The sequence below is a fragment of the Podarcis tiliguerta genome, assembly GCF_965153285.1.
Source record: "Podarcis tiliguerta genome assembly, chromosome: 4".
Classification (NCBI taxonomy): domain Eukaryota; kingdom Metazoa; phylum Chordata; class Lepidosauria; order Squamata; family Lacertidae; genus Podarcis; species Podarcis tiliguerta.
This window is the reverse complement of record NC_139537.1, coordinates 44,094,671-44,119,280: the sequence shown is the minus strand read 5'-3', so window position 1 is coordinate 44,119,280 and position 24,610 is coordinate 44,094,671. Positions and strand designations below refer to the sequence as shown.

At 38.8% G+C, this 24,610-nt stretch overlaps 1 protein-coding gene across 29 annotated transcripts in view; it reads left to right on the top strand.

Annotated features, from left to right (window-relative positions):
- Positions 1 to 24,610, top strand: part of ROBO2 (roundabout guidance receptor 2) — a 773,593-nt gene that overhangs the window by 747,250 nt on the left and 1,733 nt on the right. For 10 of the 29 annotated variants that reach the window (XM_083439187.1, XM_083439181.1, XM_083439179.1 and 7 more), the window contains 3 exons: positions 9,444 to 9,608; positions 17,726 to 17,971; positions 22,780 to 22,980. In XM_083439187.1, coding sequence (XP_083295313.1) covers positions 9,444 to 9,608; positions 17,726 to 17,971; positions 22,780 to 22,980 — 612 coding nt within the window. Of the gene's footprint in view, positions 1 to 6,817; positions 7,001 to 9,443; positions 9,609 to 17,725; positions 17,972 to 22,779; positions 22,981 to 24,610 lie in introns of all 29 variants that reach the window. The other 19 variants (XM_083439205.1, XM_083439188.1, XM_083439204.1 and 16 more) reach the window with 3 other exon arrangements.

The window sequence follows — 24,610 nt, the reverse complement described above, 5'->3', positions numbered from 1 at the left end:
GTTGCATTAAGCTATTAAAACAAAGTGGGGGGGCAGCAATTGCTGAAGTGAAAATAAAGCTTTTTTGCTTTCTTTTGCTGTGGAAATTCTATGAAAGATAGATTCATTTTGAGATAAAATGAAATTTACATGTTTATACACTCATACACACACATTCCCACGTGTATGTAACACTGAACTCAATAAAACATAATTCACATTGGGCTCTGTCAGACCTCTGTCCTATGACAGCCATAGATTATGAGGTGCGTTCAGTCTCAGTCTAGCCAAAACCAAGAACTTCATCCAGCACCTTGGAGACTGCAAAACATGTGCAACCAAGGCCAGAATTTGAAGGACCATAAAATAATTTGTGATTGTAAGATTTATTTCCCTCTAGATTCCAGCAGCTTAATAGTACACTGTGCATGTGTGAAAGTATAGCACAGGTGGGGAACCTTTGACTTGGACCTCAGTTTACGTGGCCCTTGACACCACCTGAAGCCGTCCCATACTTCTATCCCATCAGAGTCCCTTCCTTTCAGTTTGGTTTCCACCTTATTTTTCCTGGCTTTTTGCTTCTCAACCCCATGTGGTTTCAGAATAATTGGAAGGAGCAACATTTTATTTCATAAAAATACTTTATTTTTTGTTTTACTTGTTTCCTAGTTTTATGGCTGGGAGAGAGGGGTTCTGAGAACAAATAAGCAAGCTTCTGCTGTGTATGTGTTTATATAGCACACTAAAGTAGAAAGGGATTATTTCCACTTGCTTTCCAGAAAAGTAGCAGAATCGACCCATTGTACTTTTTAAAGCAAAAACAAAAAAAACAACTTCTACCTACTTATTTGAGAGTAACCCATCAAAACAAGCAGGACTAATTTCTGCATAGACCTATGCAGGACTGGAAATTCTAATCTGAAGAAGCCAAGGCAAAAATTTAAACAGGGTCATATGCATTCCAGATTAGTTCATCCAGATCACTTTTATCTTTGACTCTTTCCATCACCAGTGTTTGTTCCGCTTACCGCTTGCATGTGCACCCTCACTCATGGGAGTAGCCCAGTTGCTCCCCCCTAAATCAATAAATAAAAATACTTCGCTAACTGACCAGTCGCGTCACAGATAACTCGGTTCTCAAGAACAAAAAGGTTGCCCACTTCTTATGTAGAAATAGGTCACAAAAACCCAGGCAAATGAACACTGTCAACTAATTTATCTGTGCCCTTCTGAAATGGTAGAACATGTTGTAACTCTGAGGTTCGGTTTTCAGTAATGTTCAGTAGCGCAGTCCATGGGTCTCTTTCTCGGAATATAGGTGTGAACATACCCTGCCTGTATTCTGATGTAATATGGTCCCCAGCTTTGTAGAATCATAGACATATCCATTGGTTTTCATGTCTTCTTGCTGTCGTGATAAATTCTGTTGCAACATAGCATCCATTTAAGGCCAGAGGCTTCACATTTGAAGCTGAGGTGTATAAAATCAATTCTTTCAAGTAGAACCACTAGAAGATAACTGCATCTGAATAAAAAGACTAGTATTTAAAAGAGTGCAGTATAGATGCCTGTTACTATTTCGTGGGCTTGTTACCTTCAAAAATCAGAATGCTAAATGTGAATAAGAATGACATTCATCTCTTTTTGTACCTGCAAAAACATCTGGTAATACTAAGGTCCAGGAACAAACTTGTGAGTCTAGCCCCCACTTCCTCTTTTATTTATAACTTTTTGATTGCTTCAGCACCTTGAAATTTTTATGGAAAATAAAAAGAGAATTCAGCTTTTTCAAATAGTGGATTTTGTTCTAGATAAAGTGCTTACTGCTGCTTTCAGCAGGAGGAAAAAAATTGCAGCTGACAGACAGCATGGGAATTCAAACAAGCTATTGGAAAATAGAGTGCGCTGTATTGTATGAAATGGACACCTGCTTGGAGCCTGTTTCATCCTGTTTGAAAAAGGCACAGCTGATCTGTGACAAAATTAGATCTGGAGTTTCCTAAAGCCAGATTTAAACCAAATTTGCTGCTCATCCTTGTGCTCAAATTTTAAGGGAACGCTAAAAGAGCCCTGTTGGATAAGAGCAAAGACCTGTCTACTCCAGTTTCCATAGTGGCCAACCAGATGCCCACAGATAGGATATGAGCGCAATAGCCTTCTCCTGCATTTCCCTAGTGACTGATATTCAGAGGCACAGTAAGTCTGATCCTGAAGGCAGCCACATTCATTCTGGCTGTACCTGTTCCTACAATTATGCCCTGTGAATGTGTCTAACTCCATTTTAAAGCAATCTAGGCTGGTGTTGCATCTTCTATCCTTCAGCTTTATTGGATGGTATTGGGTTCTAATATTATGAAGAGGGAGAAAATTGTCTTTCAATCCGCTTTATCCTTACTATACATACTTTTAAAAACATCTGTTATGATGCTTCCCCCAGCCCAAAGTATGATGGGGCAGTTGCTAAAGCTCCTTAATAATTTTGGTTGCCTGTTTCTGCGCATTTTCCAGTTCTACAATGTTCTTTTTGCAGAAACCAGAACTGTATTTAGTAATCAAATAACTGCTTCATCGTAATTTGTATAAAGGCATTGTAATATTATCAGATTTATTTTATTTCATTTATCCCTTTCCTTATAATCCATGACATGGAATTCATTTTTTCACAGCTACTTATTTGAAATTTTCATTAAGTTATCCACCATGATTCCAAGATCTCTTTTCTAGTCAGTCACCACCAAATTAGGCCCTTTCAGTGTACAGTGGTGCCCCGCAAGACGAATGCCTTGCAAGACGGAAAACCCGCTAGATGAAAGGGTTTTCCGTTTTGGCGGTGCTTTGCAAAACGAATTTCCTATGGGCTTGCTCCGCAAGACAAAAATGTCTTGCGAGTTCCTGCAATTTTTTTTTGCTCCCCACCCCCTTTTTCTAAGGCACTAAGCTGCTAATAGCCTTTTAGCAGCTAATCCGCTAATCCCTTAAGCCTTTAATAGCCGCTAATAGCCGCTAAACCGCTAATAGCGCTAATCCGCTAATGGGGTTGCTTCGCAAGACGAAAAAACCGCTAGACGAAGAGACTCGCGGAACGGATTCTTTTCGTCTTGCGAGGCACCACTGTATATGTGAGTTTTGGGAGTTTTATTTGCTCCAGGGTGCATCACTTTACACTTTCACTGAAACTCATTTAGCATTTTAATACTCATTCACACAGTTTGGAAAGATCCTTTTGAAGCTCCTCTTGATCCCTTATTGTTTAATCCTTGAATTATATGGTGTCATCTCCACCACACTGCTCACTCCTGAATTCAGATCATTTACAGAAAAGTTTAAAAGCACTGGTCCTAATACAGATGACAGGCAAAAACAGAGTTTTGACAGGCCTGTAAAAAAATTCCAGGAAGCATTCTGTACATCCCTATATTGTCAACAGATGCCTCCTAAAACAAAATTTGGAAATAATTTGCAGATTCCTCCTCAAGCAGATCATTGGAGGGACTTTGAGTGAAGGAAGAGACTTAAGTGAAGCTAGAGAATATTGGAGACGGGCATGTTGTACCTCCCCTAATAATTCCTGGTTTTAAAAACTGCAGTTAAAAACAATCATCTGGTGATGTCTTGTTAGTGTGGGTTAGTTACAAATATATATAGTGTCACTGCAGGTTAGAAAGGGTTTTCTGGATGTTTTAAAGAAGCAACAACAACCCAACAACACCCAATGAAAATCAGAGCTTATTGCTTGAAGCTGGACTACAGCTCCCATCACTCCCATCCATTGGCCACACTTGGCTGAGCCTCAATGGGATTAGAAGTCCAGCAACACCTGAAGTTTCAGCTTAAACTACTTCTAGACTTACTCCTTTTTAAGTCTCTTTTCAAAACTTGGATATTAATCACAAGGTTTGTCTTAAGTAAACCAGCAAAGCTGCAAATCGCTGTTTAATATAAAAAACAGACTTTTCCCATTATTTCCTTAATTATAGATAGCTATTACTCCTTTTCAAAAGAGAGTAATTTTGGAGGTGCACAAGACATGAAGATCATTTACATGAGTTTGTTGACATCTCTAACATTTGCCATGCTGTATTATTGTCATATTCCTGCGTCTAATTGTCATCTTTTCTGCCATGTATAATTTTAAAGTGATTTTCTTTTAAATTGGTTTATATATAATATTCATATGAAAATATTCCCATATTTTCTGTAATGTTGTAGTTCATCTTTCTTTCTCACTCTGTCCAGTTGAATTTCTGTCTTCCAAATAATCTTATAATCTTATGAAAACAGAACCATATGGGTTCACAGTTGTGCCATGCTTTGTCCTGCTAGAACATGCTACACCTAAATTTCATAGTAAGCACCTGAACCTGGGTCAGAATGGTCTGATATTGGTTCTATCAGTCTTAGTTGGTGGATTGTGACTGCATAAGGGCAACCCAACAATGTTGTCTCACAGTAATAGCGACTATCACCAAAGGCAGTTTGGGCCTTCTCACAAAAAACAAGCTGTTCTTTTGGGTTGTCTCTCACAAACTGAAGGGACATTTCTGATTGCCCTGATGGAATTCCTATTTCTGACACTTTAAAAAGAGCTGAAATGTGCAGTCTGATTTGACAGTGCAGTTAGTTGTGTCTGTAAAGTTTTTGACAGTTCTGCTCTCCAGTAACATCCCTCAAGTAGTATCCCGCATTATTATATCATACAAGGGATTTTGGAAAAGGATGAGTTGCCTCCCTGAACTAAGGCTATGACACCATTCTTGTGCAGCAACTCCCAACATTGCTGATATTATTCATACACGCACATAAACCAGCTGATTCATCAGGTTCTGCAGTCATTGAAAAATATATATAAGGAAATGCATTAAAAGTGTGTGTGTGTGTGTTTACTGATATATAGACATACACACAATATAACGACCTTTAAGCAGTTCAGAATATCAACATGTTATAATTTAGATCTTGTTTTCAATATGCAGCTTATTATTGTAAACAGGCTGTGATCCAGCAAATTATCAGTTAGTGTAAGAGATCTGTGTACATAGTCAGCACTTAGTTTTCTGTTTGGGGTGTATTTTCTTGCTGGTCTCTTCACCAGTGGGAAATGCTGCAGCAAAAAGAGCAAGCAAAGTTCAGACTTCATGTTTAGGTAATTTCCTTGCTTGCTGAGTTGTTGTTGTTGTTGTTGTTCTGGTTACATCCCACAAAACACCTAAACTGATTTTCATTTAAAGTATACATGTCCTGGTTACAGAACTCCCAAACCTTTTTTTCATTTTAAGTATATATGTTGAGCAGTTGACATTCTTTCTTCAAATGATGGTCACCAAGTCAAATGAAGCAAGGCTTGTTTTAAATCATTATCCTGAACATTTCTATACACAAATAATCTCTTCAGCTAGCCTGTTGTAGTGATCTCTGTTCAGAAATCTATGTAGTTTTACTTTTTAAGAAATGGCTTGTTCATTTTTCCCCCCAGCTTGCCTTAGCTGTTATCTTGCCTTACCTACATCTGTCTATGTCAGGCAGAGTCCATTTGGAAAGTAACAATTTTATTTGTGCCTCTGGCAAGCAGAATCAAATTGTCAGTCTCTGTTGCGCTCAACCCACTTTCAGCCTGTCAAATCTCTGTCGACTCCTTCAGCTTCTGTTCTTGTATCTTGGAGTGCAGAAACTTGTTTATTACAGCATACCACTGCATTGATGCTAAAAGATTTGGTCATTCCAGCACTGCAAAATATTTTCATTGTTTTGGAAAGCTAATTGGCACCAAAGCTATTTCCTATGGTTTTGTATAGCACGGATGTTTTGAATGGTCATGTAGGCATCCTGTGCTTCTAGTTTCAGACTTGAGACTCTGAGATGCCCCAAACAACTTTTATAATCATTGTGCTCATTGCAATGGGCTGGCTGAAAATATCTGTGTTTTAGAGTTTGGATAAACTAGTGAGTAGAGCACCTTTACTTTTAGTAGTGCAGTAGAAAAGGGAATGTCATCCCTTTGCAGCTTTTCTCAGCACTTTCAACAACAAACCAACATCTGCCCTATTTACATCTTCCATTTCTTCCATTAAAAGTCTAAATGAGCAGGAATTCCCAGTATGAAAATCCTCAGAACTTGAACATTTTTGAATAGTGCCATTTGCAGCCTTATCTCAAGCGTGATCTGTAAATTTTCACCTTGAAGACTAGAGGCTGAGATTTTAATTCCAAACTTTAAGCCCTTGAATTTTTATACGTTTTATATACCTGGAAAAGCAAAATGTGCTCATACCTGGAAAAGCAAAATGCAAAAGGAAAGATTCCATTTGACTGAATTTGCCTCATTCCTGAATTTTCTGCACACAAAAATTACTCGTGCCACACTAACCTATGGAAGGTAGTGATTAAGGGTGGTATGCAATTCAGTTTTATTCAGAGTAGATACATTAAAATGAACATGACTAAGATATGACCATTAGTTTCAGTGAATTTGCTTTGAGTAAAACCTAGTTGAATACCACACCAAGTAAAGAGTTTAAAAATTTAAATTTAGGACGGCAGGTAATAATTGTATGATACTGTGCATTCATGTTTTTCTTATTTTGAATTCTGAGATTAGAAATGTCCACTTAAAATCCTTTATTAAAAAAACCTGACAAAATCTGAACTTCTCCATTGGCTGAGATCCATGGTGATGGGGAAAGCTGCAATGAATTTTTATCTGAATTTCCCTATTCTAGAAATACAAAATTGAGATTTGAAAGTAGAAGGAAAAGAGGTATTTTAATAGCCCTTTGGAATTTACATAACAGTTAAGCTATTTCATGTGTGCAACTCACTAGCCCCCTACATTTGTTTTTAGGTTCACTTGTAAATGGATGGGGTTCTGCGTCTGATGAGGACCGTAACTTTTCTAGTCATAGATCTAGTGTAGGTAGCTCCTCAGATGACTCCATCTTTACCAGCGGCAGTTTTGCACAAGCTCTGGTTGCAGCAGCAGATAAAGCTGGGTTTAGGCTGGATGGAACCAGCCTATCAAGAACAGGTTTGTAGACACAAAGCTAATGCTTTTTGCATGATGTGGGCCTCTGTCTTTTCTTTCTTCCTCCTTTCCTCAGAAAAGTAAAACCTCAGCATAAATATGCCTAACATGCATATAAAGCAGATGGTTTGTTTCTGCCTGTTAGGTTTTTGTTTTTTGTTTAATAGTACTTCAAGCAGAAACAAAGCAGTGCAGTGCACAGACATTTTAACACTTCTCTTGACTCTGCTATGGATTTACTGACACCGACACATACTGCCTTTTAATACGGCCTCAAGGAGACTACTAATTTTGCCATGCAATTTTTGATGATTTATTATTTGCAAAACCTTCTCACAATCAATAATATTTCTTGTGAAGAACTGCACACTTAGCTTTTATCTCCATTACTGCTTCTCTTTTGCATCTCTCTTGCCAAATGTATTTTCTGGGAAGACTGTGAGCATGGGGTGAGTTGGTGAAAGTTTATCACTCTAACAATGCAACAGTTTAACAGCCTTATTAAATGGTTGCCTTTTAAGGCACTTAATCCAATCATTTATTGTGTCTGACAGCAGGATTATAATTAAAATTGTATCAAGGACAGCATCTAGTTAAACAAATTAGTTGCCTTGCTTAAACAAAGTGACTCTGGTTTGGCTTTCAAATGCCAGATAAAGGCAACCTTATATTTTATTTTTTCTGTGGCTACTTCTCTTCCCTTCTCTGCAAAAAAGATGAGTCAAAGTACATAAAATGTTTAGAAGTAGGCTATGGTTGTGTTCATAGTAGGTGCATTAAGGAAGCAGAGGGCACTTCCTAATGGCAGTTTGCGGACTCTGTAGCTCCTACATGAAAGTTTTGTGCAGCCCCTACACAGTGTTTCGCTCTGTGTTATTTTCCCACTTGTTCTATTTCCGTGGAAAACTGAGTAAGTAAAATTCCAGCAAAAATACAGCCATATTAAATGAGGAAGGAATATGGGATGACATTTTGATGGGGATCATGTCATGTGGATGCTGCACAAAACTTGCATGAACGAGCAGCAGAGTCTCCAGAGAACTATGGTGTGGAAGTGCCCAGAGATACATTTAGAGCAGTAGCTCCAGGCTACTCTTGGGCCTGTTTATAACACAAAGGGATTACTAACAGATCAAGAAACTTCAACAGCATAACAAAAACTTCTAACACCATGTGGGGTGGCTATCATATGGTTGTAAAATTTAAACCAACCTGTACATAAAACAGTGGGATTTGTAAGGGTTCTGGCATGCATGTTTCTCCTACAAACATCACAAGTGGTCTGTGTGATAGACTCTTGTAAGGGAGCAGTGCACTTGTCACTGAAAGCAGGGAGGAGGCAGGGAGGAGGAGGAAGGCTTTATAAGATTGCAATCTCATCAAGAACAATGAAGGACTAATATACTGTAGTATTTTACATAAATCCCAAGACTTGATATTAAAGTATTCTTAATCAAGTAGATTATTGCCAACAAATCATGTGTTCTTCCATTGGCTTTTAAAAACCGAACTTAATGTATGCTTGTTTAAAATTATGAAAACATTGTAAAAAAAACCAAACCCTCACTTTATAGAAAATTACAAAAATACAGCATATCGTAATTTCTAAGGTGTGGGAGCTGCAGGAGAGGAATCAATTAAAATTTGCCCCTTTCCTCCACCACTACTAGAGATGTCTCCTAGATCAAAAGTATTTCCATGAGTGCTGGGGCACAAACTGGATTCCACCTCAGGTTTCTAAAATGGCTGACATTGAAAAGAAAGAAAAATATAGATTCTTACTAAAACTAAAACAGTCTGTATTGCTTGGTTAATTTGTATTGCTTCGTTAATTTAAGCAATACATATAAAATGAGTGGAATAACTTTTTTTGGCTGATGAACACTCCATTAGTACTGAAGGGAACACAACTGTCTCGTTAGATCTGGAAATGACAACTCTATTTGATTAGCCAATAGCTACCTTTTTCAATAAATATTAACATCTGCATGCATACAAAATAATGAAATATGGATAAATCTTATCTGTATTAGCCTGTTCTTGAATGGTTTGGGCCCCAGAATAAATTGTCTAATGTGGTTACTTATGCAATAAAAATACAGCATGTGTTGGGCAAAGCTGAGGTTAGACTCCTCATCCAGAACACATGTTTTCTGCATAGAAGTCATGGTGCGTAAATGTTGCTTCCAATCTTTTTTTTTTAAAAAAATGTATTAGTTACGCATTTCTGTTTAGCATACAAAAAAGATGGTCAGCAAATGGTGAAAATGTTTTTCAAATAAACTTTAACAGTAAACTCCAACACTGAGTTTGTCACTTTGCTGGTGGTGCCGTCAATAACAGTCGTCATGAGTTTTCATGTGAGGTGTTGCAAATAAAGAAACTGAAGCCGGTTAGAGCAGGCATGTAAGCATAATAACGTATCAATTTCCATTTTTGTTTGTAGGCAAACCATATTCCTCTTCTCAGAGGCCTCGGCCAACCAGTCCCTTTTCTACTGACAGCAACACGAGTGCAGCCCAGAGTCAGAGGCCTAGGCCTACCAAAAAACACAAGGGAGGCAGAGTGGACCAGCCTCCATTGCCTCACCGTAGAGAAGGAATGACAGATGGTAAGTTCTTTGTTAGAAGTCATTTCCATGTTAACTGTAAAATGGTACTTTCCAAATTAGTATACCAAGTTACATGAAAGTTTATATTAAATTGTGTTTGTTCACTATTTTTGTCACATTTCTTTTCACAAGTATTTAGTTCTACATTCATAATATTCAAAATATATAGACTTCTACATAGAGATTCTCACAGTTCATTAATTATAATTTATCTTATACTTCTGTTTAAGACAGCGGTGAAAATGCTTTGTATGTGTTAAGATCTATGTTAAATATATGGAGTAAAAGGGGTCCATTCTTTCTGGAAAGTTCCTGTCAATTTACTTCCCTCTCCTAAGTACATAAATTGTGTCAAGTTTTCCATTAGGCAAACTTGGTTCTACTAAACCATTTATTCATAGTTACCATAGTAGAATTTTTTTGTTTATAAGCAATTCAAACTTTTGCTGTAGTTAGTATCTTACCAATTCCATATGTTCTGCATGTATCTTATTTCTCAAGTAACCTATTTACTTATTTCAACAATTTATTTACCACTTAACACTATAGTTTCTAAGTGATGTACAATGAAGTTACAAAAGAATAATATTACAGAATAATGTTGCATTATATTTAATGGATCCAAATGTCTGTCTCATGCATATCATTCCAAAAAGAGCTCATCTTATATTTCCACCAGATATGCATGAATATGCCACTTATTTATCAACCCTCCAACATGCATCTCTCTAATTTGAACAAATTTGTGCTGTTAAAAACGCACAGTACAGTATTTTGAAATTACTCTCTTTTAAAGAAATGTAAGTTGGCATGGCAGGACCACAAGGAAAGGCAGAGTTCTAGATTTCATTTTGTTTTTCCACCTCTAGCATCGTTTCCCTTTTGAAACAAACAAACATCTTTTCTGTCACTGTTCTGTCTTGATAAGTAATTGATACGTTTCTCATAACAATGTTTTGCTCTACTACCTTGATTATCTCAAAGGTGGTCAGTTTATTTTCCATTTTCTCATCTCTCAAATTTCTTATCAAAAAACATTTTAATTGATGATAGTGAAACCGAGATGGATGTTGTGATTCCATTTCACTTGCTATTTGTTACTTTCAAGTCTTTCAGTCAGTGTTGATGTTAGATCTATGTCAGGCTATGAATTATGGCTGGGCTATTTAGCCAAGCATTAGTTTCTCCTACTGAGCTGTGAAATCCAGTCCCACCAGGACAGCAAAGCAATATTATATGAATTTATCCTCACACATATGTCTGATGACATTCTGTAACTTAGGCTTAATATAGGCTGCTTTGTGTTATTTTAAAATTTCAGCTTCATTCCACAACTTTTGACAAGGTTTTGCTCCTTTCAAAATTGTAAGATTACACATTTGGTGCAAGTTCAAGCAGTAAATAATATTCACATTGTTGTTTACTGATACAACCACAAAATGTGGGGGAAGGGTGGAATTTGGTCAGTAACTTACTTTATTGTTCTAATATATTTTATAACAAAAATTAAAGAATGACCAGTTTTCCAATAAGTCCTGTGGCACCTTAAAGACTGGGCTCTTGTGCAGCGTTTTAGGCTATAATGTACTGCACAGATGCATTCCCCCCCCCCCCCCCAAATTAGAAAAATACTCCAGGTTTGGTAGGACATGTGACCAAGAAGAAATTTGAAACATAATGGCAGCTTGACTTCCTGAGCGACATACTAGTTGTCCCTAACAACCCCACCTTGGAAATAATCATGGCAAAAATATGAATATGGGAAATTACTGTAATGCAGATTCTATACCAGCAAGGACCATGATTTTGGTGTCAAATATTCCACTGAGACCTCCACCCCTATTTCTTGTTCACTAGCTGTGATGATACCAAGATATAGTTACAAATAAGGCTGCTGAAACAGTAAAACCACCACAACATGGGTTTTACCAATATTTTAATGTCTACAATCAGGTCGAAAATGTGAGCAGATGAAGGTGTGTGAAAAATTTGTAAATGAAAGTGTGTTGATAGTCCTTGGCAGCTCATTGATACAGCTGACAGATAAGGATGTCAATATGCCATTTTTCGGAACATCTGTAATATTAACAAGGCAATGTGCAAGTTGTTATTAGATAAAGTAATATAACTAGAACTATTATGTAGTAATCAATAGGTCAAAACCACAACAGGAGTAGAAAATGCTTGAGACTATGCTGCCTAACAGCAGTGGACATTGGTGGAAAGGCTGTGAGGTCAAATTTTGCATGTAATAGTTGGTAAGCTAAACGTTTCTTGTACAGGTGGTACATCTTCTCATGTAGACTTTTCCCAGCTTTTGCCCCACACACCATAACTATAGCGACCTCACCAGTCACATCTATAGATCTTTGAATAAATCTCCTCCCAAATTATTGCTGCTGCTATTTGTACTGTCGATGTGCATCAATATCAACTTTCCTGTTCTGGTACCGAAAGTATGTTGCAGTTATATCAAAGCTGTTTTTTGTTCAATCCTGGAGCACATGAAGCAGACATTACTTCCCCAAAGGCACCTTCTAATTTACTTATGAGATGTTTCTTGCTGTTTGTTGCCTGAGAAGGGGGATAACCCCTTCAATTTGTCAACTAACTCAGCGATACTGCACTGGCATTCATCATGTTTTTAAGAGTACTTGCACAGTTTCTCAAATGCCAGTGACTTTTCCGAACTGATATGTCATCCAGTTGTACTAAATTGATTCCTTGTTTCATGTGTAGGGGTTCTGACACGCCACAGGTATAGTAGCAGCAATGATTGTGGAACTATTACACTGTCTAACAAAACCTGTATTGTACAAATCCATTCATTGCCCTGTTTTGTTGCAAGTTCTCTGACTGAATCATTTGCACTGTGATGACCGTATTAACCTTAATCAAGTCCTCAATCAAGCTGCTTATTTCTCTCTACCTGCTAGCTATTGGCTGCTAGCTAACTATAAAGATGCAGTATGTCTTGAAGTTAAATGCAGCAATGTTCAAACATAAAACTGCTGGAGGGCGGGACGTAGTACTTCCCTAGGAGCTCTCTAACAATGGATATGCTTATACACAGTGCATGTTGTTACAACATTTACGTGCAGTTTCACATCCATATGTTAACTAGGCCAACTTCCCTTCCTGCATTTTATCTTAATTTTTTCTAGACCACGTTCCACAACAGTTGCCTTTCTGCATATTACCATCACAAATTACACAGCAAGTTTTTTCCATCTCTACACCATCTGTAATGATAAAACAGAACACAACAATTAATTTACAGTTGTTACTAGCTGTTACAGTATCACAATGTGAAATAGAACAAACAAAAGTGCTTTCACCTAATGAATAGTTTTCAAACATTATCTTCCACATCTGCTTGCCTGAAGTAATATGGCTGCAATACCAAAATCATGATCCTTGTACAGAGCCCACTCATTTTCCATACTGCATAATGACTACTGCGACCTAATATGTAATATAGGCAGTCACGCTGCTACTATACAGTATAGCAAATTTTGGCTTGTTTCAAATTTATTCCAGGACCACTGTCTTTTGGGGATTAATATCAATGTATATAAATCCTAACTATATACCTTGATGATAAAGGTCGCGCTACATGTGAGGGTTCCCCCCTCTTACAAACTGTCAGTTCTGGGCGGGGGGCAGCAATCTGAATTGCAAATTGGGAGTGACCTTTTGTCCGCCATTAGCCATCTGCATTGTGGAAAACATCACACTGACAGAAGTGAGACCTTTTCCTATAATGCAGTGCAAACGGCAAGCATTGAGGGGCATATGTGAAGTGAGACTACAACAGGACTGAAACTCTCCTAGTCCCATGCTAGAGTTGCAATCTACCGTATTTTTCGCTCTATAGGACGCACTTTTTCCCCTTCAAAAATGAAGGGGAAATGTGTGTGCGTCCTATGGAGCGAAGACGCCATACCCCCGCGACCCTCTCCTGGCTGGAGAGGTGACAGGCGGCTATAGAGGCTCCTGCCATAACTGGGAGAGCGCGCGCGGGGCTAAAGCAGCCCCTTGCGACCCTCTCCCGGCTGGAGAGGTGACGCGCGGCTATGGCAGGAGTCGCTTTAGCCACGCGTCACCTCTTCAGCTGGGAGAGCGTGTGCGGGGCTAAAGAAGCCATAGCCCCGCGACCCTCTCCCAGCTGGAGAAGTGACGTGCGACTATGGCAGCAGCCTCTCCGCTGTGCCTTTCCGCTGCTCTCTGACCTGCTCTTTGGGGCTGGTGGTGGGCTTCCCCCCGCCAGCCCCAAAGAGCAGGTTGAAAGGAACCTGAAGCCTGGAGAGCAAGAGGGGTCGGTGTGCACTGACCCCTCTGGCTCTCCAGGCTTCCAAGGTAGCCGCCTGAACGCACCTTAAATGGCACCTTGTTTTAGAGCGGGAAAACAAGAGGGGGGAAATTCTCCCTCTCTCTGTGCAGCGCCTCCTGCCGCTTCGCTGAAGGGGCGCTGGGCAGAGAGGGGGAGATATTTTTTTTCTTGTTATCCCCCCTCTAAAACAAGGTTCGTCCTATTGTCCGGTGCGTCCTATGGTGCGAAAAATACGGTAGATTGGGGACAGGGAAATCTGCACTCAAGGGAAGGACGACCTACTTATGGAGCAGATGGTGGGAAATGGAGAGGAAGAACTGATTGTTAAATGCTAAGGACCTTGAGAAAGGTGATAAAAAAGCTGAACAACTTTGAGGGTGCCCAGTTTTTTACTCCTTGAACTATGGCAACCCTACCAAACAACAGAACAAAAGGTAGGAAGGAGAGAAATCTCATGCATTGACACAAAGCCCTCCAGATAGTTTGGAATGCAATCAAGTTGCCAAATACAGAAAGACTGGCATATGAGGAAAATAATAAGAGTTTCTTTCTGGCGACTTGTGCTTTACTATCAACCATCCTATCAAAATCAGTGGCAAAAGTATTAGATTGATTACATTATAGACTGAGGGGCGACGGGGAGTCAACCATATAATGCCCAAACATAGTCCAGTTCACAAGTAAACATGAAACAATTTTCTTTATTCACAATTTCTTTCCCTGTGTATCATCTGCAATTAATTGAGATTTCCATTAAAGTGCACTGCTAGAGAGTTAGCAACATTAAGCTCTTTTAAAAGTCTAAACTAATAACTGTTGTTTTCAGTCACACTGGGTAATCTCTCACACTGTTCACACTAATCCAAGGTGAGTCAAATGGGAGCACATTTAGGCTCAGTTGAGGTTTTTGCTGTCACGAAATATCAGAATCCCCAGTTCCCTAATTACTGAATTGGGAGAAAAGCCACCACTCTCCAATAATATTACATTAATGTACTAATTGGCTTGCAAATTTCTCTTTCCAGAATTCTGCTGTCATTAGATGCAGCTTCTGATGACTTGGCTGAATTCCAACCAATGCAAGGAGCAGTCAGCAAATTCTAGGTGTTCCAGACAAATATGTTTTTACTGACTATATGAACCCCAATGTGGATAAAACCTCACTGAAAGAGAACAACCAAAGATAGGCATAAGATGCACGGTTTTGTGCAAGATGCCAGAGCTCCATGCCCATATATTATGGTTCAGCATTTGTCGTTTACAGGAAATAATTTGACACGCCTTGTTTGACAAGTTACAAATAATATATGCCCATGCACTGGAAACTCAGTTTACCCTCTCCTGTATCCTAAATTACCTTTTATAGGTTGAATCCAAAAACCTATTCTGTCACTCTACGTTTAGAATAACTAAGGGGAGAAAAGGAAAGTAAATTGAAAGACAATTTCAAAATGCACTGAAAATCTAAGTCACTGTAGTAATATATCATGCTATAAGAAATGTCTCACAATTTTGGTTGAAGCAACAAACATACTCTTAAAACACCACAGAGAAAAAACTACAAATTATTATGATCCTCTTCATGTTTACTTTACACGAGTGGGAGCAAGAATACTGACCAAATGAGTAGTCTATCCAGTAAATCTGTTATTGTCAAAGAGGTACTATCCACAAATCCTTTTCACTAGAGGTCAATAGCTTATGAAGCTGAAATGGGTAACCATTGGGACTGTATGTGGCTGCATCATATGCTGAGCCATTAGCCTGCCTATCGTCCTTTCTCTGCAGGAGGAACCAACTACTACCTAAAACCATCAGCTAAAAGCATTTTGTTCAGACAAGCCTACCCATATATGTAGAATGTTGATATGCACTTTAATCTGTTTTTAGTTTATCATTTATTTTAATTATCTTTCGAATGTCTTCATGATAATTTCATTGTTCTATTCTTTTTGTTAACATCTTAATAATTTTTTTAATAACTCAAACAGCATATAAATGTTATGGTATAAATAAATAAACTTACCTGAGGCCTTAGGATGCTAATCTGTCTAGTAAGATGCTGCAATCTGCAGTTCAGTGGCTCACCACATGGGGCAGCAGCACACAGGCCTAAGGTTTCCAGTTTGACCCCAGACAGCTCCTGCCACCAAACCTGAAAAACAAAAATATCTCAGAACCTCTTGGGCCCAACTACATGTGATGCTTTTTAAGTTACATGGCACTTTAGGAGACTCTCTGGGTGGGGGTTGTAGAAGGCAGGGGTGGAGTTTAAACCCTTTCCCCCCTCTGCTTCAGTTCCAATGCAAATCTTCACCCCCTCCATAAAGCTGCTATTTACATCAAGAAGGAAGTTCCTCGTTGTATTAAGGTTAGTCTCCTCCAGGTGCACCATTCAGTCCCAGTGAGAAAAGGAAATTTGAATACAAGTGTACATTACTGGTGGCTAAATGTGTGAACAACTTTCATTGAAAACACTGCATATGAAGGGATATTAGGCAATATGGAATGTCAAGTTACTACCTCAATTGTTAAGTGCTTGAATGAACGGCACAAGTATTTTCAGCATTATATGAATCAAAGAGAAAATTGCCATGTAGGATAGGCATGGGGAAGATTTATTGTCTCAATTATTTTGAATAACTAATTAGACTGCAGACAGCTGCCTCCATGAGACAAAATGGTGGTGTCATGCTCCAAATACCCAAGTATCTGTTCCACCATTAGGGCTGGTTCACAAGTATTAACACCAGCTGTTTCTTTCCCATCCACTTTACTCCTACTGACCATCCTGGGTATAGATTTGTGTGCAGAAATATCAGCATATGCCAAACTATAGATGGATAGAACCAGAAGACTCTTGATTCCCCATAGTCACATGTGGTTCCAACTATGGTACAGTCATCTTCTCAAAGATGGTCAAGAGTGTTGCATGGACAAAGAAATTAACTGGCATGCACATGTGAGAGTACTGCTATAGCCCCAATTCAGAAAAGGAAACAACTATAAAGTTCATGCATAGAAAATATTTCACAGAGGCATGATTCAAAGCATTGCAAATCCTGTGTTTATCTAAGAGGATTTAGTGAGCAGTGGTATGTAAATAGTCTTGCATGTTTATTTTGAAACAGCATGGACAGAATGTTGGATTGCAACTAAGAAATGTTGAAAAATCGTGCTTACTAATGTCTCCTCACCATTGCAAGGTTCAAAAATAAAGGAAAACTCATACACATTTGATATATGTTATCGTGGGTATAGTTTGCTTGAAGTTAAACACAGGCTGGTGACTTCTTTTTTAAAAAGTAGTTTGCATTTGAAGATCCCCACCCTCCCAGAATCTGTTGTGTTATAATCTGGACATAATTTAGAGCAATTTGCAAATTCACTCAACATTTGAGTGCATGTTAAAACTTCTGGAAAACCTTTCATATGAAGCCACTTTTAATTTAACTGATAGGGTACATGTGATCTGCATTTTGAATATATATATTTCAAAACTATTTCATAGCAAACATGATGAAAAAGGAAACAACCCCCATCCACTGAAAATAAAAGCTTTTTTTTTTACTGACCTTGTCAAGTGCAGCACAACAAAAATTACTCTTCTGGTGAAGGGCATGTTCAGTTCTTTACAGCCAAAAACATCTAGCAATTGTCTAAAACCAAGTGAAAAATGTAGGATAACTATATTTTGTCAAATCTTTCCAATCCTTTCATTTTCCGCTAAAATTTAAATGTAACTAATATGTCATTGAAATTCTGAGTCTATTCACATTTTTAGATCTTCCACCACCGCCAGACCCACCCCCTGGTCAGGGTTTAAGGCAGCAGATAGGCCCTGGCCAACGTGGAGGTTCGACAGAGAGAAAAGGAAGCTCTCTAGAACGACAGCATACATCCAGCATAGATGAAACAAAGAGCTCTTTGGATCGTCAAGCTAGAACGTCACTAGAGTGGCAGCGGCAAACCCAGGAATGGATAAGCTCCACAGAACTTCAAAGCCAGCAAAAACAAGCATTTGGATCAGGTGTGTAGTTGCACCTCTCAAAGCAGCTTAGGCAGTTTCCTAAATATATTCCATTATAAGATCCCCTACAGGCGGTGAAGGTCAAGGCTTACATTGGAACAGTCAAAGGATTGTTATTAACATTTGACCTTCAATGTTTGCTCCTGCAATGGTGAAGCTTTTGAATACACCTAAACTACTAAAATTCTGAACGCATGCCTTTGGGAGTTAATAATGCTGCTATATGCAGCAGGGGGGGAATGTACTTGACATCTTATGCAAGGAATATATACATATGGAACACACACTGGCTGTGAATATTTTTCTTTAACCCACTGGAATGGATTTTTGCATGCATATAGTGCACCAAACATCCTTACCTCCCACCTGTATTAACAGCATTCTCATCAGTACTCACATTTATGTCTGTAACCTTGCAAAAAGCTCGGAATCAAGCCATTTTGGACTCATAGGTGTGTGTGGTTTTTTTGGGGGGGGGGTTAAAACATGGAACTTCTCATTGATAAACTCGGTGGGTGAAATCAAATGCTGCCATTTTGCTTGCAGAACAGCTTTTCATCCAGCAGACACCACTGCTAACATAATCAATGTAGGAATACTGGGTGAAATCCAATGCTGCTGCTGTGCTCATAGAAAAAGCTTTTTATGCAGCAAACATCTTCACTAATATAAGAGGTGAGACGATTTTTGCTGATTTCTCCCTGCCCCCTACAACTTTCATTCTGTTCTTTCCTGAACCATAATGTTTTGGATGGTTCTCCATTCTTTGGATCGTATTTTCTGCAGCAGAGGAAATCAGCAAAGATCACCACACCTTCTTCAACAGTAAATATTGAATGAACATGACTAAGGTCCATTAATTTGAATAGATCTACCCTGAGTCACACCAGCACTCAGAATCATTAAATGTCTTAACAGCTATTAGGTATTCATCAACAAACCATTCAAGTATTCTTTGTCAGCTTGTCTGTTGCATTCAGTTGTTCAAATGAAAAGATGGGGGGGGGGACGGGTTGCAATCCTGTGGGCTCTAGGAGACTGTCCAAGAAACCATACAAAATAATGGATAGCCATCTCTAATTCCAGAGACAGAGATCTGAGCTTGCAGAGGGAGAACGACGTCTCCCTCTCTGACTCTATGAACCCTGCCAAAGCTGTGGCTCAACCAATGTTGGAGCTCAGATGCAGGTAGGGCCAAAAAAAGGAAAGTATGCCAGGATCCTAAACCCCCACATTTCTCTGCCGCACCCCCAAGCCAGAAGAAAATACTTTTTATTATTTGGAAACAATGTGAGGGACATAAGCTTTTAAAAGTAAAAAAGACAAGATAATTCAAACCTAGAACTGGATAGAGGACTGCAGAGCATTCCTACATTCTCACGTTCCTCCCCATCCCTTGTGGATTGCACCCTTTGACAGAACATGTGTGTGTGTATTTGTGTACACACACACATGTAAGGACGGTTAGAACAGATGATCAACTTGATATCCTAGCACTTTCTTCACATACTGTTGGTGGTATGGTTTCCCTTCATCTTCCACCTTGTTTCTGTTTCTGCATAAAGTAACTAGCATAAATTGTGCCAAATGAATTTTTTAGAATGTTACACTGACGGATCAACTCAAGGCACAACCTGTAAAGAATTCTGCCAAAACAAGTTTGAATTCAGCAGCTGAGTAAGTTCCCAAATTCCAGCAGCTTCATTTATTTTAGAACAAGAAATTTGCCCTTTTTGCTGTTGGAACAGCAACTCTGCAAACTTCTTGAGTATCACATAATGAACACAACTGTAACTTACTTGTGGCAGTCATCTTTGATTCCAAATATGATGATGTTGGCAATTGCTATGACTGTTCTCCTTGGTTCACGCAGTGTTGGTTTTGTACTTTGAAATACTACCTAGGGCAAGATGACATATTGGCCAAATATGAACTCATTACCACCATCTTGGATTCCAACATGGTAACTTCATGCACTACTTCCTAGACTGGGAACATGCGTTTTCCGATGTGGTAGCAGAAATATATTTGCCCCTTGTGGGTAATGAGCTTTCTATATCACCAAAATCAAAAGATTTCACTGGTAGATTTGTACTGATATTTTAGGTTAGCTCCAATGCTTTGCTCACTTGAGAAGCACTGACTAAAACAATTATCTTGCTAAACTGTGTTGATTTAAAAGCCTCTGACCATATGGGTATGTCAATTTTCCTCTAAGCGGACATAGCTAATAACATTTGGTGTGGGTAACTGAGTCAAAACTTCAAATTACACTACTCAAAGTGGTAAAAATATAATAAGCTAATCATTGAGAGTCTGGTGTCCTGTGCTGTCCATTCTTCACACATTCTGCATCAAAGGAAGGCTGCCTGATTCTGCCTCCTTGTGCGATTGGTCCTTCTATAGCTTAGTGGTTCTTTGCACTATGAGGTCCCAGGTTCATTATCAAGCACCTTCACAAATTTGTACTTCAGAGCTATAAGGCATTTCTGTCTGATGCCTTGGAAAGCTGCTTGGCTAGACAGACTGAAAGTCTAAGCAGAAGCAGCTTCCCCTATTCCTCAACTCTCAAGCACCTCTTAAGAGAGTAGGCCAGTCCTGATGGGGATCAACACCTGGTGTATGACCTAGCTAGGTTTTGCAAGTTAAGCACTTGCAAAATTAATCAATAGAAAGTTACGTCTCCTGTTGAAATCAGCACCTGCAAAACTGCTTAAACTGGGCTGGATCTTTCTCCCAGTTTGTAAGAGATCCCGTAGACTCTGCTCACATACAGTGAATGGGGACCTGGGTCTCAAGGACAGCAATCTGTTCTCAAGGACAGGAATTGTTTGTCAAGCAAGATTTTCCCTATACAGAATATAAACCAATGAAGTAATTTCCCATGTGCTTGATATCTTTGGAAATAACACCAGGAAGCTAATTAAATTAGCTGATTCTATAGTTCTTTATCTTAATTGATTGAAATAATGTTACCATAATTTAAGTGAGGGAGAAAGAGCAGCATTTCAGCAAGCTTAAAGGAAACTATAATTTTGGCCTTATTATTCTGCAAATCGTTTATGTATCATTTAATTAAGCAATCTATGATTCATCATGCTTTTTCCATAATGAATCTTGGTTTTTTATAATTAGGACATGCCAATTCATAAACTTAGATGAAGATATGATAATCTGTGGTTTCCAATATGCATGCAAAAATGGTTTCCTTCAAAATCTAACTTCCAAATTCACTGTAAACAAGTTGATACTTTTCTCTATATGTCAATAATAGAGAGATTTTTATATACCAAAATACAAACGGTAATTGTATATATTTCATTTACATTATTTGTCAGGCATGTCTTCCACTGCTAGCTGATGGATCAGTCCTAAGTGGGTTGGTGTGGGGGGAGATGAGAATGGTGTGACAGATCTACGGTCACATCCCAAGCCCTGCCAATTTTTACATTGGCCATAGCATAAAGTGTTGCCATCCACCCTTCCACAGTATGGCATCTCCAGGTTTGTAGTAAAGGCTCAGACTGTACCACCTTGCAAACTTCCCATTTCAGAGTTCTCTGTTTGCTACCACTGACAAATAACTGCCAGCTTCCTCTACGCTAGTGGAGAGACATCTATGCACTTTCCTAACCCCCTTCAGTCATCAACATTTGGGGAAGGGCTAAGATTGAGCTCTCAATCTTTCAGCCATTTGAACTACTTATTCCAGTGTTATGTAGTTGAAACCAGTATTTATCAACGGTTCAACAAACACTAAACTCACATTGAATCAACTGTCATATTAGTGGGGGGTTTTAAAAAAAAATATCCAACATGAAACAATACATTTTATGTTCCCCAACCTAAGCAAATAGTCCCCATTTTCAAACTGTATTTTGCCACCATGTGGGACAGCTCTATTTTTGAAATCATCAAATCTGGATTTCTATCACATCAACTCCCACAAAATTCTTACAGGAATTCGGGAGTAAATCCTCTTGATGTACCTTATACACATCTGGAGATATATTGATCAGCCTGTTTCCAGTCAATGTGGAATGCATATGTGTTCCAACCCACTTCCATATCAATCTGCACATAAAGCACAAAAACACATAATCGTTTAACATATTTTATCACAAAATGCACACTTTTATGGGGTACACTTTTTACACCAGAATATGCATTTCTGTACATCTGTTGAAATGAAGAGTTAAGGACTGTGCAGCTAGTTCAACCTTTACCAAAGTGGCATAAACTGGTCATACCCCATTCCAAGTCACATGAAGTAGCTCTACTTATCACCTAGCATCCTAATTAGCCCAAGAATTCCCTTTGCACAGAAGAAACCTTTGTGCATAAGTATCTATGCATACAGAGGCTCTTCAAAATCAATGCATTTTTTTGCGTTGATTGCTGACGACATGGCTTGCCTCCACAAATCCCTTCACTCGTGTCAACCCCCCCTTTTGCTCTTATTTGTGTTCCACTTTGGAGCTTTCCAGTGAAAATACTGTATAACCATTTTAATGTATATTTTATTTCTCCTATTTCGAGGGAGAGGAGTACTAGGTTTTCCATTTCATAAACTTCTAATAATCAGTGTGCTCATCGACCAAATTTTAGTTGCTCAAGTCCCCATTTTCAAAGTGAGACATACATATTCCCAATGTTCAGACTTTTCTAATACAGCATTTTAGATGGTATGTAAGATTTTGGGGTTTTAGGTGGTGTCAAATTATTCAACAAGTTTTACTCTCCCATGAGTAAGCCAGTCCCATGTATCTTTTATATATGTATATAATATATGCCATTTGTATTTTCAGAAGAGGCACTGGTGCCATATAGCAAGCCTAATTTCCCATCCCCAGGTGGACACAGCTCTTCAGGTACAGCATCTTCTAAAGGATCAACTGGACCCAGGAAAGGCGAGGTCATGCGGGGAGGTCACCAACGTAACACCAGTGATCTCATTGACGTAGGATATGTTGGATCAAGCAGTCAAGGACAGTTTTCTGGTGAATTATGTAAGCCTCTTTTGAGATGCAATACAAAATGTCTATATATATATATATATATATATATATATATATATATATATAATTTTAAAGCTTCTACAATTTAGGCACATTTTGAATCTTGGGAAGATCCTGTGGGCACCAATTAAAAATAACTTCCATGAGAGAACCATACAGAAAATGGCTGCTATGGGGGGCATGACATAACACAAAATTACTGCCACACCTAATAAAACAGAAAAAAGAACCAGGGTCGCAAAATCATGCAGTCATGCACCACATCACCCCCACATCTCTGTGGGGAGGAGACCCCTACATCAACCACTGCTGCACTCACAGAGGGATGTCTTCTCCGTTCAGAATGGATAGAAGAGTGAGTTGCCAATCTTGTCATCCGATGAAATGTTGGCATACAGTAGACCCTCGAGTTACGTTACTCTCGAGTAACGTAAACTTCGGGTTACAAAAGCAGCAAACCCAGAAGTATTTTTCTGGGTTTCGTCACTCGCGCGTGTGCAGAATTGCTCTATCGCACCATTCGAAGAAGTGGCGCCTCTGGATACAGATTTTTCGGTGTATGCGCGGACCCCTGTAACAAATTAAATTTGTATCCAGAGGGTCCACTGTATTTAGGGAAGAGTGTTCAGTGCAGGAGAGGCTAAGTCAATGCAGCCACAACCAAGGCAGCAAACTGTGTTTCATGCGCTGTGGACTTTTGAGGGGGTTTTATTTTCATGATTGTAAGTGAATTTAAACTGTTTTTAATATTGTGTTTTAACGTTGTAACCAGCCCTGGGACCTTAGTCTGAAGGGTAGGTAATAAAATAAACATTCTTGTTATTACATCGCATTTGATAAAAGTACAGTTCACCATAAACCACCATAAGGAACACCAGTGCTAGGAGACCGGGGTTCGGGGCAGACAGATTAGCTTTACTGTGTTATAACTGTGGCTTGCACAGTTCAGGGAGGGAAAGCATGTGTCTACTCCTGGGAGTGGTGTTCAAAATGCAGATATAACATTTAAAAGCTGGAAAGCATGCAGTGTGAAAGAGAAAAGGAATAAAATATTTTGTGAATAAAAGAGCAGCCAAACAAGGACTCCCACCCACCCCACATATGTATGGGAGGTTACACAGACTACATTGTGAAGGCTCCAGTTTCCACACAGAAAGTTGGCATTTGAGGACTCAAGCTAGGTTAGAACTCTTCTATATGCAGGGATTTTTTCACGTAACAGAACACTGACTAATATGACACTCCATCTGCAACCTGGAGTTTAGCAATTCAGACTCAGATTCCCCATTTGAATGACAACTAACTGAACAATTTGTAGGGTTCCTTCAAAAGCATTGTCATTGAGCACTTGCAGTTCTGCATACATACATTTGCTTTCTAAAAGACAGCTATGCTGTGTTGCGTCAGGAGGGTAATAGGTATCGCTGTTCTATGAAGAACTTCACATTTTGGTGCTACATTGAGAAAATAATTGGAAAACGTACAATTACAGTTTATATTCCAAAAATGAATACTGTAAAAAATAACAGTCCCTACGATAGCATTCACTTTAACAAAAGTTATCATTTGAAACAATCAGAAGGTTAATGATTTTTATGGCCTGCTTGTAAAATATATGTCT